General features: G+C 39.6%; 1 protein-coding gene across 18 annotated transcripts in view; it reads right to left on the reverse strand.

Annotated features, from left to right (window-relative positions):
• The window catches only part of RABGAP1L (RAB GTPase activating protein 1 like), a 786,378-nt gene that overhangs the window by 108,321 nt on the left and 661,258 nt on the right, over positions 1-16,799 (reverse strand). For 4 of the 18 annotated variants that reach the window (XR_004181472.1, XR_004181455.1, XR_004181462.1 and 1 more), the window contains one exon: positions 13,756-13,969. The exons of 12 other annotated variants lie outside the window; for them this stretch is intronic. Coding sequence is in view for 3 of the 6 variants with exons in the window: in XM_021934052.2 (XP_021789744.1) it covers positions 13,756-13,866 (111 nt within the window). In the remaining 3 variants the exon portion in view is untranslated. Of the gene's footprint in view, positions 1-13,755; positions 13,970-15,630; positions 16,787-16,799 lie in introns of those variants that run through there. 2 more of the 18 variants (XM_021934047.2, XM_021934056.2) reach the window with 2 other exon arrangements.

Raw genomic sequence — 16,799 nt, forward strand, 5'->3', positions numbered from 1 at the left:
TATAGAAGGATACTTCTAAAAAAAACTACTAAAACTGCTAGGAAAACAGGAATAGTTAGGTAGCTTCACTGGATATCATTTCATATTTGTTGAAATTTTGATACTGTGTGCATGTATTATTGATAAAGTAAAATTGTAAGAGTTTAAAAATCAAAACCTGTACTTTAAAACATCTTTATGAAAATATCTCTAATTATCTCCACCATTCCTTTATTCAATAATTAGAACCTTACTGGCTGCTAACACTATGTGCCAGGTACTATGGTAGGGAGAGAGAGAAGAAATAAAACCACCCACAAGGAAAATGAACTTCAGTGTACAACTCAGAAAAGCAGATAGAATATCCCTTTTCAGTGAGTGCACAGGGTGCAAGGTATGACAGGAGCATATAGGAGAAACAGCACCTACACATTTCTAACAGTGCTCACATCACTGACTCATGCATGGCTGTTTACATGGCTGTCTCTCAAACTGGACTGTTATCTCTTTGATGATGTCTCAAAGCTTAACACAGTGCTATGCACATAGGAGGTATACATGGTTAAGTGAACCACTAAATAAAGGTATAACAGAAATAATCACTGCATTGTTTTTTGTTTTTTGAAACAGTTAAGAGCTAATTAAGGCTGGGAGTGGTGGCTCACACCTGTAATCCCAGCACTTTGGAAAATCAAGGCAGGAGGATCACTTGAGCCCAGCAGTTTAAAATCAGCCAAAACAACTTAGTGAGGCTCCCTCTTTACAAAAAGAAAAAGAAAAAGAAAAGGAAAAAAATAGCTGGGCATGGTGGTGTATGCCTGCAGTTCTAGCTACTTGGGAGGCTGAAGAGGGAGAATCACTTGGGCTCAAGCATTTGAGGCCACAGTGAGCTGTGATTGCACCACTGTACTCCAGCCTGGGTGACAGAGTAAGAGAGACTATCTCAAAAAAGAACAGAAAGGCTGGTCACAGTGGTTCATGCCTGTAACCCCAGCATTATGGGAGGCTGAGGTGGGAGGATTGCTTGAAGCCAGAAGTTCAAGACCAATCTGAGCAACAATGTGACGCCCCCCCACCCTGCCCCATCTCTACAAAACACACAAAAAAATTAGCCAGGTGTGGTGGCATGCAGCTGTAATCCCAACTACTTGGGAGGCTGAGGCAGGAGGATCATTTGAGCCCAGGAGTTTGAGGCTGCAGTGAGCCATTATCATGCCACTGTAGTCCAGACTGGGTAACAGAGAGACCCTGTCTCAAATAAAAATAAAACAGGGTTGGACGTGGTGGCTCATGCCTGTAATCCCAAAACTTTTGGACGCTGAGGTGGGCGGATCACAAGGTCAAGAGTTCGAGACTAGTCTGGCCAATATGGTGAAACCGTGTCTCTACTAAAAATACAAAAATTAGCCGGGTGTGGTGGTGGGCATCTGTAATCCCAACTACCCAGGAGGCTGAGGCAGGAGAATGGCTTGAACCCGGGAGGTGGAGCTTGTAGTGAGCCAAGATCATGCCACTGCACTCCAGCCTGAGTGACAGAGCGAGACTCTGTCTCAAAAAAAATTAAAATTAAAATTAAAAAATAAAACAAAAATTTCAAAAAAGAAAACAAAAGAGCTAACTAAGTACTCAGCTAGACTCTAACCTGATTCCATCATCATAAGAACTTAGTATATGGATCTAAGGATAAAAAGATTTAAAAATAAATTCCGTATCGTATACATATACACACATGAATGTATTTAATTGTCACAAACATACTGAAGGTTATGCTTATAACTATGTGGGATTTCATCTTCCCCCAATATATTAAATATGTACAGAGTGTGTATAATTCCCGTAGGCACAATGCTGGGCTTGAAATACAACGGTAAAAACAGAAATAGCTGGCCGGGCATGCTGGCTCACGCCTGTAATTCCAGCACTTTGGGAGGCCAGGTGGGTGGATCACTTGAGGTCAGGAGTTTGAGACTAGTCTGGCCAACATAGGGAAACCTCATCTCTATTAAAAAAATACAAAAATTAGCTGGGCATGGTGGTGCGCACTTGTAATCCCAGTTACTTGGGAGGCTGAGGCATGAGAATCACTTGAACTCCAGCCTGGGTGACAGAGTGAGATTCTGTTTCCAAAATAAAAAACAACAGACATAGGGAAGTTATAGGTTACTGAGAGATTCATTAAATAATCACAAAAGTAATTTTCTATACCATTAAGAGGAAGAGAGAAAGTGGAAGGCACGATCAAGATTTCTCCTAGTCTGCAGTAAGGAAAGAAAAGACTTGTAAAAATCTTTGTGTCTCAGTCAGTATCAGATAAAGGTTATATTAGGGGTATGTGGAGGGAATTCATTGAATTGAACTTAGATGGAAAAAAACCCTTTATTTTCCTGAACCTCTAACTGAAATTTATCAGTTCCTTCTATTATAAATGTAGCCAATAATCCACTGTGTTATTTGTGATTCTACCACCGATATCACAGGTTTTTCATTCACATTATATGTATTACATATATCTCAAAATTATTTTGCAATTATATTTGCCTCACTACCATTTCTTGCTATTTAATGTGTTTAATAAAGAAGTTCTTATTACTGTATCATAAATCTGATTTCTATCTGTTTTTGTAATTGTATTTTTTTTTCTTTTGAGATGAAGTCTCGCTCTGTCCCCCAGAGCTGAAGTGCAGTGGCGTGATCTCAGCTCGCTGCAACCTCTGCCTCCCAGGTTCAATCAATTCCCTTGCCTCAGCCTCCCAAGTAGCTGGAATTACAGGTGCATGCCATCATGCCCAGCTAATTTTTGTATTTTTTTGGTAGAGACAGGGTTTCGCTATGCTGGCAGGCTAGTCTCGAACTCCTGACCTCAAGTGATCTGCCCACCTCAGCCTCTCAAAGTGCTGGGATTACAGCGTGAGCCTCCGCACCTGGCCTATTTTAGTGTATTTCAATACAACTGATTTCCTTTGTAATCTTACCTATCTTATTTTATGCATTTAAAAACATTTTTTTCTGATAAGGGGTCCATGGACTTAACCAGACTGCCAAAGGAATCCATGACTCCCCCCAGATTTCTGCAAATCCCTGGGCTATAAATATGGATCAGGTTGAGATAACAATGTTGGCATACCCTAGAAACATTGGCAAGAGATTTCTGTTTCTATTTACCTTTGGAAGGGATGGGGAAAAAAGAGTGCCAATTCACTGTAAAGTTCCAAGTAAAATTAATAATGGTAAAAGACTGTTTGGTAAGTCTGAATTTTCAATTTTACTGCATTTTTCAATGAGTATATGTCATATTTTGATGATGCATCTGTGGATGTACAATTTTTGTGAATATTATGTAAATGTGCTATTGAGAAACACAGTGCTTATATATTTTACACAGCTAACCTAACCATGGTGATCATATGAAGGGTCAGTTAGGTCAATTATATATGTGGTAGATTATTGTTCAGCAAATATTCACTTTCCCCTCCCACAACCCCTATTGTGGAGTACACTTTCCTTTTCCAGTATGTTAGAAGTGGCCTTTTGATTTGTTTGGTCAATGGAACATGGACAAAAACCAAAGCGTGAGGCCAGGCATGGTGGCTCATGCCTGTAATCCCAGCACTTTGGGAGGCCAAGGTGGGCAGATCACTTGAGGTCAGGAGTTTCAAACCAGCTTGGCCAATACGGTGAAATCCCGTCTCTACCAAAAATGCAAAAATTAGCTGGATATGGTGGCACATGCCTGAAATCCCAGCTAATCAGGAGGCTGAGGCAAGAGGATTGCTTGAACCTAGGAGGCAAAGGTTACAGTAAGCCAAGATTGCACCATTGCACTCCAGACAGAGTGAGATCCTGTTTCCAAAAAAAAAAAAAAAAAAAAAAGAATTAAATGGTGGCAATGCTGCCAGAAAAAATGTAAAAGTTATGAAAATATCTATCAAATTTGCCCTTAGACTGCTTCACGCATTTATTAACTTACTGCCCCTCTTAAGGAAACTGAAACTAGAAGGCATATGGATTTCAGAATTCCGATGCAGACCAAGAGCGTTAAAGGCCTTAAAATTGATAATGGAAGTTTTAAGTAAAAACAACTGTTTAGGTTAGTATTTAGCATTTTTTATCCTTCTTCTCCTGAACCAACTTTTTCTATTAACCAACTACAGTCCTGACTGTGTCGGATAAGAGGGCTTCTATATTTCAGCCTACTAGAAATCCTATTGTGGGCATTACAATTATAGGGCTATACTGTTTTATTTTGTTTGCTGTAAATCCTGTTTGTAAATAAGCTTGAAGTCCTTGCAATGAGTTTGAGTACCACAATTTGATTTCATGTTGCGCTTGTGCACTGTGGTAAGTTTTGATGTAATATTGGTTTCTTGCTGGGCACGGTGGCTCACTCCTGTAATCCCAGCACTTTAGGAGGCCGAGGCGGGAAGACCACCTGATATTGGGAGGTTGAGACCAACCAGCCTGAACAACATGGAGAAACTCTGTCTCTACTAAAATTTCAAAATTAGTCAGGTGTGGTGGCGCATGCCTGCAATCCCAGCTACTCGGGAGGCTGAGGAAGGAGAATTGCTTGAACGTGGGAGGCAGAGGTTGCAGTGAGCAGAGGTCATGCCATTGCACTCCAGCGTGGGCAACAAGAGCAAAAACTCTGTCTCAACAAAAAAATAAATAAATAAATAAGTTTCTCTAATAATTTAATCATGATTTTATTTTTATTGTTTCTAAGATGGAATCTCACTCTGTCACCCAGGCTGGAGTGCAGTGGTGCAATCTTGGCTCACTGCAAGCTCTGCCTCCCAGGTTCATGCCATTCTCCTGCCTCAGCCTACTGAGTAGCTGGGACTACAGGCACCCGCCACCATGCCCGGCTAAGTTTTCGTATTTTTAGTGGAGATGGGGTTTCACTGTGTTAGCCAAGATGGTCTCGATTTCCTGACTTCGTGATCCACCTGCCTCAGCCTCCCAAAGTGCTGGCATTACAGGTGTGAGCCACTGCACCTGGCCTTAATCATCATTTTAAATTTCTGTTAACCAGGCCAGGTGTGGTAGCTCACCCTTGTAATCCCAGCACTTTGGGAGGCTGAGGTCGGAGGATCACTTGAGCTCAGGAGTTCCAGATCAGCCTGGGCAACATAGTGAAACCCCATCTCTACAAAAATTAAAAATTAGCCAGGCATGGTGACATGCACCTGTACACCTAGCTACTTGGAAGGCTAAGGAGAGAGGATCACCTGATCCCAGGAGGTTGAGGCAGCAGTGAGCAGGAGACTTGTCTCATCCATTCATAAATAATAAAAGAATCAATTTGGAATAATAACTAACATACACACGCTACTTTCTATGTGCTAGGTATCCAGTGCTTTACATATATTGACTGAATTAATTTTCTTAAGTGCTTTACATAAATTACTGATTTAATTTAAATTTAAACTTAATTTTGATATAATATTACAGGTACTACTAACACGATTCCTGTAAGAGTTACAGAAAGAGGAAAGAAACACGAAACACGGCTTGGCAGTTAAAGATAGGTTTACTTTAGATAAAACATGAGAGGGGCTTCTGGCCGATTTCGGTCAGGAGCACTTTCTCTTACAGACTCCAATTTTACAGATGAGAAAAATGAAGTTTGCGATTAAGTAATCAGCCCAAAGTCATAGAGCTAATTGCGGGTGAGGTACGATTGGACCCAGGTAGTTTAGTGTGAGTGTGTGCTCAGGGGCTCTGCTCTATACTATCACAAAACTCACCTAACACTATTCGGTCAGATTCTCACCAAAGAAATTTGGAGTTGTGATTCAGATGGTAGAACTATAAATGTGGATGCTGTGTAGCAGCAATATTCTGCCATAGAAATAAAGAAGCCGAGAACTTGGAGACAGAAATAAAGTAGATGTCAAGAGAGAAGTTTTCATTAGATGGCAAGAGATAGGGAGAATGGTTGCCAGCGTCAGTCCAGTACCAGCTCTGTTGCCTAGACGAACTGCCCTTGTATTTAAAGGAACACACCTTGTTGTCCAAGTGATAAAATTCCTTTCTTGTTTAAGATAGCACAAGATTTTATTACTTCTAACTATAAGAACCTTAACTCATCAGAATTGATCAACCAAATGATTGGTTGGATGCTCGAACTGAACTGAAATTGATAAAGTAGTGCCAAAATATGTACTTGCTATGTAACAATGAGAATAAAAAATATTCAGATAACATTTTTAAAAAATATGGATGAATCTTAATTGTTGTTTATTCTAATCAATATTTGAAATGTATATCTAGTAAAGATTTAGAAATAACAGTATTAATTTTATTGTTTTCCCCATCTCTGACATATGGAGTTGCTCTGAATTTTGTTTTTTAATTTGGCATGCTTGATGAAATCTGTGCCAATCCGATAAGGAGGAAGTAATTACAGAATGCTTACCCTCATCTCCCATTTATAGAACAGAGAAACTGTAGCTCCAAGAAAGAGCTCCCTTCCTTTGCTGGCACAGTGCTGCTATTTTTGTTTCTGTCAGTTAAGAATATCTATCCAGGGCCAATATAGTATACCCATGTGTTAGTCTGGTTAAATGGCTTTTGTTAAAGGACAGCGTTCTAACCATTGGACAATCAATTATCTTACCGTGATACTGTGACCTTGAATTTCTAGATATGGAAAATGGTAAAGCCAGAATAGGTCATTTTTCCTCCATTCTATTCTTGATAACCTAACTTTCTCATTCCCAAAGACTGTTGACACTACAAGAATCTCCACTTTTGTATGGCTGGAAGCTTAATTTTCAACTTATCTCAATCATTTACTCTTCTCATAACATCAGTTGCTGCTTCTTCCTAAATAATATTAATGTATATATCCTTTGTGAGAACTAACCAACATGTGTAGACTAATTTCTTTCTTTACACTGCCAGTGTCAAGTGTCTAAGTCCAGACACTTGTCATCTCTTTTCACTTGCATTGCTCCAATGTCCTTTACAATTTTTTTTCCTTTGTCAATGTGGGCCCTGCCAGTCCATTACTGCAAGATTCCTGCTGCAGTAATTGATCTCATCTACTCATCAGAAGGTTTGGCCTATATATAGTCCCTTCTATTGGTTCTACATTGCCTTCCCACTGTCCTGAGCTCAAACCTAAGATCTTCAGCACCATCTTCAGGGCAGAAGGCTTCAAGTTTCCTGTAGGACTGATATCCTGATAGTGATTCCCTAATCAAGCAAAGTAATTCTCCAGGGTAACCCAACTAGTCCATTTTCTCTTTTTGTTTTCCCCATTCCTTCTCCTGCATCTCCAGGGTGCCTTATCTATTCATCCCACTTCTTCCTTTAGACCTTCTCCAAATAGTCTGAGTAGCTCCTCCCTTATTAGAAAAGGAGACAATTAGTGACAGCTTTCACTGTGCTAAATATTTTACAAGTGCTCTCAAATAACCTCATGGTAATCCAATGAGGTAGTACTATTATGTCTCTCAGTTTTCAGATGAGAAAACTAAGGCTGAGAGAAATTAAGTAGCTCACTGGTAAGTAGTGAATTGAAAACTTGAACTGAGAACTGTGTAACTTTAAAAGCAGGTGTGGTGGCCCACGCCTGTAATCCCAACACTTTGGGAGGCCGAGGCAGGTGGATCACCTGAGGTTAGGAGTTCGAGACCAGCTTGGCCAACATGGTGAAACTCCGCCTCTACTAAAGACACAAAAATTAGCTGGGCATGGTGGTGTGTGCCTGTAGTCCCAGTTACTCAGAAGGCCAAGGCAGGAGAACAGTCTGAACCTGAGAGGTGGAGGTTGCAGTGTGGAGAGACTGAGCCACTGCACTCCAGCCTGGGTGGCAAAGCCATACTCAGTCTCCAAAAAAAGAAAAAAAAAAAAGGTTCTTATGTTCTGCTAGTAGTGACTAGGCTTTTGTTTAGTTTATCATAGTAAACAATATTGGTCTAGGTAATTTCTTATTTTGCTTGTGTGTGTATGATATGGAAGACCTAAGAAGTTATGCTTGGCTTCCTTATTGTTTTTTCTTACCTGTAATTTATGTAAAGGGATCTGTGATTTTCTTCCATCATCATTCATTTTTTTTTTTTTTTTTTTGAGACGGAGTCTCGCTCTGTGGCCCAGGCTGGAGTGCAGTGGCCGGATCTCAGCTCACCGCAAGCTCCGCCTCCTGGGTTTACGCCATTCTCCTGCCTCAGCCTCCCGAGTAGCTGGGACTACAGGTGCCCGCCACCTCGCCCGGCTAGTTTTTTGTATTTTTTTTAGTAGAGACGGGGTTTCACCGTGTTAGCCAGGATGGTCTCGATCTCCTGACCTCGTGATCCGCCCGTCTCGGCCTCCCAAAGTGCTGGGATTACAGGCTTGAGCCACCGCGCCCGGCCCCATCATCATTCATTTTAAGGACTCAACAGGATATAATCATATTTTCTAAAGTGTGGATAGAGAGATTTCTGAGTTCAATTTAGTGGGTCATAAACAATTAAAGCCTTTAAACATTTAATAGAACAGAAAAATCCCGTTCATAGGTAACATATGGCAACAGTAGGTATTGTTCAGTCAAATTTTCTTTCGGTTTTGTGTGTGTAACAGCTTGCAATGTATATTTTACTACAGATTCCTATCAAAAACAAAAAAGACACAGGGTTACTTATGAATAAGAAAAAAATGCAGTATCCACACCTGAGAACCACTGCATTTAATGGGATTTTTACCATTCAAGGAATCAAAACACCTCCCATTATGAAACAAAGTCAAATTACAGAAAGATATTTAATTAAGCCTGTACTAAGAAAGTTTCTAAATACCCTTAATAATAGTGAACCCAAACCTAAGGAGGATTTTATAAGTTAGCAAGAGTGTAATTTGCTTCACAGTGCAGTTATCAGATTGAGAAGCAATTTCATACTACAGAAAATCTGAGAATTTATTTTATTTGATTTAAAATGTTCATCTTGGCCAGGTGTGGTGGCTCACACCTATAATCCCAGCAGTCTGGGAGGCCGAGGTGGGCAGATCACCTGAGGTCAGGAGTTCAAGACCAGCCTGACCAACATGGAGAAACTCATCTCTACTAAAAATACAAAATTAGCTGGGCATGGTGGCACATGCCTATAATCCCAGATACTAAGGAGGCTGAGGCAGGAGAATCTCTTGAACCTGGGAGGCAGAGATAGCCATGAGCTGAGATCATGCCGCATTGCACTCCAGCCTGGGCAACAAGTGCGAAACTCCATCTCAAAACAAAACAAAAAAATGTTTGTTTGATGAAAAAATGTTCATCTCAGAGCAAAAAACTCAATATGGAATTAAAAGCAAATGAGGTCGGATATGGTGGCTCACACCTGTAATCCCAGCACTCTGGGAGGCTGAGGTGGGTGGATCACTTGAGGTCAGGAGTTCAAGACCAGTCTGGCCAACATGGTGGAATCCTGTCTCTACTAAAATCACAAAAATTAGCTGGGCATGGTGGCTAGCACCTGTAATCCTAGCTACTGGGGAGGCTTAAGCAGGAGAATTGCTTAAACCCAGGAGGCGGAGGTTGCAATGATCCCAAATTGTGCACTGTACTCCAGCCTAGGTGACAGAGCGAGACTCCATATTAAGAAAAAAAAAAAGCAAATGATATATATTTTTATCTTGCACAATTTTAGTATAACTTTTCCAAATGAACCAAAACCAAATATTACCTCCAAAAGACTATTTTAAATTTCAAATCTGATAAAGAAAACTAAATATCTTCAGAAACTTTTATAATTTAACACCCCAAGATCTGCATTATTTAAAAGTTTGGTACATAAAACAGTATTATGTGTTTCTATCAGAACTCCAAGGCTTTTGCATATTAGTCAACAAATTCTATTTAAAAATGAGCTACAGGGTTAGGAGTGGGATTTCCCTTTGGTGCGCTAGGGTTGCAACAAGGCATAATATACATACAATCTACAAACGGAAGAGTGTTTCCTGGTAAACACATTTATATTAATTCATTCATTTTTTTCTCCCTCCCAGTCTCTTATGTGCCTGCGTCCATATAGATACACACACACAACGTCCTACACTTACTGAGCATAGGATGTTCCCTATGACTTGTTCACTGTCCACCTCTTCAGCCACCGCTGTCCTCTACACTCTGCTACTTCACATCTCTGTATTTGTTTCTTCTCTCCTTTAGCCTAGAAAACTCCTGTTAGTTTTTGAAGACTCAGCTCAGACCTCTTAAGAGGCTCTTGGCTGGGTGTGATGGTTCATACCTGTAATCCCACCACTCTGGGAGGCTGAGGTGAGAGGATTGCTGGAGCCCAAGAGTTCAAAACCAGCTTGGGCAATATAGCAAGACCCCATCTCTTAAAAAAAAAAAATTAGCCAGGGGCAGTGATGTGCACCTGTAGTCCCAGCTACTCAGGAGAGGCTAAGGTGGGAAGATTGCTTGAGCCCAGGACTTTGAGGCTGCAGTGAGCTATGATCACATCACTGCACTCAGGCTTGGGTGTCACGGTGAGACCTTGTCTCAAAAAAGGAAGAGAGGGAGGGAGGGAGGGAGAAAGGAGGAAGGAAAGAAAAGAAAAAAAAAATTCAGAATTGTTTCATTTCTTTATGATGGTCCTGTCAAGATCCTCTTTTATTTTATGTTTTTCTGTAGAGATGAGGTCTCTCCATGTTGCCTATGGTGGTCGTGAATTCCTGGGTTCAAGGAATCCTCTTGCATTGGTCTCCCAAAGTGTTGAGATTACAGGCATGAGCCACAGCACCCAGCCATAATTCTGAATTCTCTGGATAAGCTTTCATGGTGGACTAAAATAAAATTTAAAGATTATCCACAACCGTGGATTATCCTATCCTGATTCAGTTATAATGTATATTGTAGTTAACTAGGGGGTTGGCAATCATCTTCATATAATATATATAATTATAAAAACATAAAGTATATATATTATGTAACGAAAGCATGCAACGGGCCAGATGTTTCTCTATTAACACTTCCACTTCCAGAAATATATTATGGTTTTTTTTGTTTTTTTTTTTTTTGAGACAGAGTCTTGCTCTGTCTTGGCTCACTGTGACATCCACCTCCTGGGTTCAAGCATTTCTCATGCCTCAGCTCCTGAGTAGCTGAGATTATAGGCATGCGCCACTATGCCTGGCTGACTTTTGTTATTTTTAGTAGAGACAGGGCTTCACCATGTTGGCCAGGTTGGTCTCGAACTCCTGGCCTCAAGTGATCTGCCTGCTTCAGCCTCCCAAAGTACTGGGATTACAGGTGTGGTCCACCACAACTGGCTGAGTATATTACAGTTTTACATCTGTTTTGCTTTTTGCAAATCTTTCTGCTTTTTTTTTGTCTTCCAGCTGATTCTTTTTTTTTTTTTTTAGACGGAGTTTCACTCTTGTTTGCCCAGGCTGGAGTGCAATGGCACAATCACGGCTCACCGCAACCTCCACCTCCCAGGTTCAAGCGATTCTCCTGCCTCAGCCTCCCTAGTAGCTGGGATTATAGGCATGTGCCACCACGCCCGGTCAATTTTGTATTTTTAGTAGAGACGGGGTTTCTCCATGTTGGTCAGGCTGGTCTCGAACTCCCGACCTCAGGTGATCCGCCCGCCTTCACCTCCCAAAGTGCTGGGATTACAGGCGTGAGTCACCGTGCCCGGCCCAGCTGATTCTTTCAAACTGCATCTCTATAAAAGTGGAGAGAATATAATGAATCCCTATGTATTAATACTTATCACACAGTTTCAATAATTATCAACGCATAATCTACTGGTTAATTTTGAATCTCTGCAGACATTTCATCCATAACTATTCAATATATATCTCTAAATGATCATTTAAAAAAATAATAGAATCAGCTGGGTGCAGTGGCTCACACCTGTAATCCCAGCACTTTGGGAGGCCAAGGTCAGCAGATCATGAGGTCAGAAGTTTGAGACCATCCTGGCCAATATGGTGAAACCCCATCTCTACTAAAAATACAAAAAAATGGCTGGGCGCCGTGGCTCATGCCTGTAATCTTAGCACTTTGGGAGGCTGAGGCAGCGGATCACAAGGTCAAGAGATTGAGACCATCCTGGCCAACATGGTAAAACCCTGTCTCTACTAAAAATACAAAAATTAGCTAGGCATGGTGGCGTGCACCCGTAGTCCCAGCTACTCGGGAGGCTGAAACAGGAGAATCACTTGAACACAGGAGGCAGAGGTTGCAGTGAGCTGAGATCACGCCATTGCACTCCAGCCTGGGTGACAGAGCGAGACTCTATCTTAAAACAAAAAAACAAAAAAACAAAAAACAAAAAAAATTAGCCAACCATGTTGGCGGGTGCCTGTAATCCCAGCTACTCGGGAGGCTGAGGCAGGAGAATCGCTTGAACCCAGGTAGGCAGAGGTTACAGTGAGCTGAGATCACATCACTGCACTCCAGCTTGGGCAACAAGAGTGAGACTCCTCTCAAAAAAAAAAAAGTCGTAATATCAATGCACAAAAAAATTACATAATTCTCTTAATATCATTATTAAATACCTAATGAGAGGTCAAATTTTTCCAAATTATCTTATAGATATTTTTATACTTTGTTCAAATTAGCATTTAAATAAGGTTGATTTATTGCATCTGGTTGATATAACCCTTAAGTCTTTGAAAATCAATCTACAGCTTTCCCCTTTATTTTTTAAATTTTATTTTTTGTAATTTGTTGTTTCAAGAAATAGCCATGTTTTTAAGGTTCCTGTGCCTTAAAATAGAGAAGTAGGGCTTTATACTAGTTAGATTTAAGTGTTATGATACACTCTTTCGTTCTGTTGTTTGTGATGAGTCCTATTAAATATAATAAACAAGAAGTTACTACAATTGTAGTTAAAAAGTTGATTCTGGGGACCGGGCGTGGTGGCTCACGCCTGTAATCCCAGCACTTTGGGAGGCCAAGGCAGGTGGATCACCTGAGGTCAGGAGTTTGAGACCAGCCTGACCAACATGGAGAAACCCCATCTCTATTAAAAATACAAAATTAGCCGGGCATGGTGGTGCATGCCTGTAATCCCAGCTACTAGGGAGGCTGAGGCAGATGAGTCGCTTGAATCCAGGAGGCAGTGGTTGCAGTGAGCCAAGATCGTGCCATTGCACTCCAGCCTGGGCAATAGGAGTGAAACTCCATCTCAAAAAAAAAAAAAAAAAAAAAGTTGGTTTCAGAGGTATAAATTGTTGATATCTTAAACTCAATAGCCATTATAATGATGACATCTAAGAGAAGAAAAAATAAACACTTGCAAGAACTTCATTTTTTGATTATGCCAGGACATGCACACACGCTAAGATCCTTAGAGAATGGTAAATTTTTTTTTTACAAATATTAAAGCCAAACTAAAATTGTACTGTTATTTTCCTAATAGTTCTTCTTAGTAATAATTTAAAACCCTGAAAGTTACCTGATTTTTAGGTAGCTCAATTCTCAGTTGATGTTACGACTCACTGGTAGAAGTCTTCCACTTCTATGAGCCCCAATTGTAAGCTATGTAAATATAAGTAGCCCCTACCTGATAATTATATACATATTTACAAGACAGAAACTTAAGACAAAATGATATTTGGCACTATAAAATTCCTCTCAACCTCATTATATATGAAAGCATCAGCCTAACATTTTAAGTGTGTTACTGTTATATGAGCGTTTAATTATGTAAATAAATCTTTGAAAACCTGCAGACACAACATAAAGCCAACAGCAAGTTTGCCTCAGTTGCTACAGGAGTATAGATACCATGTTAGAAAAGAAAAGAGTCCCAGAGTAGTGTGCAAGGCACTACCTACCATAGACCTGGGCTTGCTGATGGCCACCAGACTAGTGAGGAAGTCTTCATCGTGCAGCTGGCTGAAAACATGGGCGTCATAGGCTACCATAATGGAGATTTCTTCCATCATCTTGCCAGCTGGCCTTTCCACAGCAGCAGCTGCTGTCCCAGCTCCAGACCAGACTATCCAAGGAAAAATCCTACTGCAGCTCAGTGCCAGTGTACACACCCACCTGAGTTCGAGGGGGTGGAGTGTCAAAAATCCAGAAAGAAAGAGAGAGAAAGAAAAAAAAAAAGCAGCTGCTATCACAGGCTTGGCTAGCAATTCACCCCCAGTAGGAAACTAAAGGAGGTTTCTTATCTATGCAGGAAGTATACACTATAAACACCTTCTGCATTCATAACAGAGAAGCTGGAAAATTTAATTTTTGGAAACCTTTAAACTTCAAAAAAGAAAAAATGTTTCCTAACTAGAAATATCCTATAGCAATAACAACAACAAAAAAACTGATTTGTGTTATGTTCTTGGTAATTAAAAATTTTCACAATAGCTCATCTTCTTACTGCAGTATTATTACATGACGATTGTTCTTGGAGGAGAAGTAAATTTTCTTAGTGTTCTTACTGCTTATTTTCTCATAATCTTAGAAAATAAACAGATGAAAACCATTTTAATTTCTCAGAATTTAAAGAATTCATAGTACAGTTACAAATGATCTCCTGAAGTATGAAAAAAAAATTTTTTTCCCCTCGGAGTATTTCTGTTAAAGAAAAAAAATGCCAAAACATAAAAATGAAACAGGGACAGCAATATCAATTAATAATCATTACTTCTTTTCCTACAAAAAAAAAATAGGTATTTTAAGCATAATTTAGTTTTGTGTTGTTATTCAGAAAGCAATACAAGGGTCTCATTTATAAACTGGTTGTTTTGCTCCCATAGATAAAAGTCCTCTTTAAGGTTAGAGGTTTCTTTTAATTATTCAAATCAGTAGATAGCATTAACTGTTGGTACCTTAACCACCAGTAGTAATTTTTAAAATTACAGCTGGAGACCATAAATGAACTGCCATATTTCCAGATGAAAAGTTTGAAAGCTGCCCATAATCACCATTACAAAGTTGCTTGATCAGGAAATATAATGTATACTAATTTCATGGAAAAAGAATTAAGCAAATAAAAATGAGGGGAAGACAGATAAGGCTTCTCTGAAGTTGTTTTTCAATATTCCTAATTAAGCTAATCTCTTCCCTGCTTTTTCTAGATCATGACACTGCAGTACTATGAGAAATATTATTTGTTAGAACTAGAAATCAATTTGGCAATGTTTGTCTAAAAATCAAAAGAAATAAGCTACTGGTTGAAATGTTTAGTCTTCATTACCAATAACAGGATTATGTTGTCTAAATTTGTTTGCTTTTCAGAAAACAAAACTCAGAAGGAGATCTATAGTGTCTGTTTTCCCATGTTTTCCTAAAGCATTTTTTCATCTACAGTAACATGATTACTTATATAACACTTGTCCCATTTAAATGTAATTAGTAGAGTTTTACAACTGCTATAGCATTCTAGCTTATAAGAGCGAGCACAAGGAAGGAGGGAAAAGCACCTTATTGCTAGGAAACAAGCAAATCTAATAAGCTTATTTAAACAAAAAAATGAAATATTTTAAATAAATCCACAAGATTAAAACAGCTGCAAACTGTGTTTGACCCTTGCTGGAGTCAGTAAAGCATTTTTACTTCATTTTTGTTCGACAGTGCTGCTTTGTCTGTTAAGCATTATTTTCGTTAACATCTTTTTCCTGCACATTTATCCTGACGCTGACTAACCAGGTAAAAAGTAAACGATAATCAGGAGACAAGGCATTATAAGGTGTCCAGGCAGTTCATACCTTTTAAACTCCTTATCTTTTCAGAAGTACTTTAAAAGATACTGTGAACCTCTTCATGCATTCACTAGCACCAGAAGATTTCAGATTATCTTGCAACATTTTCTAGATGTGAAAGCAATTCCTCTTGCTTTCGATGTGAAAGCAATTCCTCTTGCTTTCATATTTTTCTTTGCTACACAGTGACTCAGTGCTTCCACACACGGATATCTGAATAAGGTGCACTGACAAAGACACCTGTTGTGGAAGGTAAAGAAAGTACTTCCCACAATGCCTTACTCCCTGCTGGCAACCACCCAGGGGCAAACAAGAGTTATAACCGCAGTTGAGCAGCTGCCTATGCACCCTGGGAGAGTGCATTCAGCCTAACTATAGGTAATCTTCTTGGTTACGAAGAACCCTTATAACCCAAAAGAAAAGGACCAGAAAAAAGTTTTAAATAGCACCTAGAGGTGCTGTACATTAAACTCTTAAAACATTTATGACATCAGGCTATAAGTGTGCAAAAACATTTTTAGAAAAATAATCAAAGGCGTAAAAATAGTTTAAGTTCACGTACACAGAGACTAATAACTTCAAATAATTCAGTCCTTTTAGAATTCTACACAGGTTCTTAGATAAATGTTTTTAAAAGCTTCTATAATTTATAACTTTCAACAGACTGTTCTAATTAGCCACAGTGACTAGAATTATTAATAACATGTCATTTCTAAACCCAAGTGGTCCTCTATTGGAGCTGCAGTGCACAGATTTTCTTAAGCAAGGACACTCTAAGTTTGATTTGCAATCTTCACCTTTTGTCACCCTTAAAATGTTCCTTAAAGTTTACTTTTCAGAGTCTGGGAAGGAAAAATTCAAGGTTTCGTTTCCCCTTATTAGGTGTACTATATTTGTGGTTCCAACGAACAGCATGCTCTTTGAAAACTGATGATTAGAGAAACTGTCGCTCTACTGTCATTTTCTCCAGTCTCAGAAATAACAGCTAAACCAATACCCTCCGAAACTTCAGAAGCTATTGTACACAGTCATGTCTACAAACTCTTGTTTTACCATCCCCCCAGCCCATTGATTCCCCGGGTTATTTACACCTGAGTTTCTGAGGTTATCGCCTTCACACCACGCAACTGCATTGGAAAAAAAAAAAAAAAAAAGAAGGCAGTGGTGTGGAGATT

Source organism: Papio anubis, chromosome 1 (genome assembly GCF_008728515.1).
Source record: "Papio anubis isolate 15944 chromosome 1, Panubis1.0, whole genome shotgun sequence".
Classification (NCBI taxonomy): domain Eukaryota; kingdom Metazoa; phylum Chordata; class Mammalia; order Primates; family Cercopithecidae; genus Papio; species Papio anubis.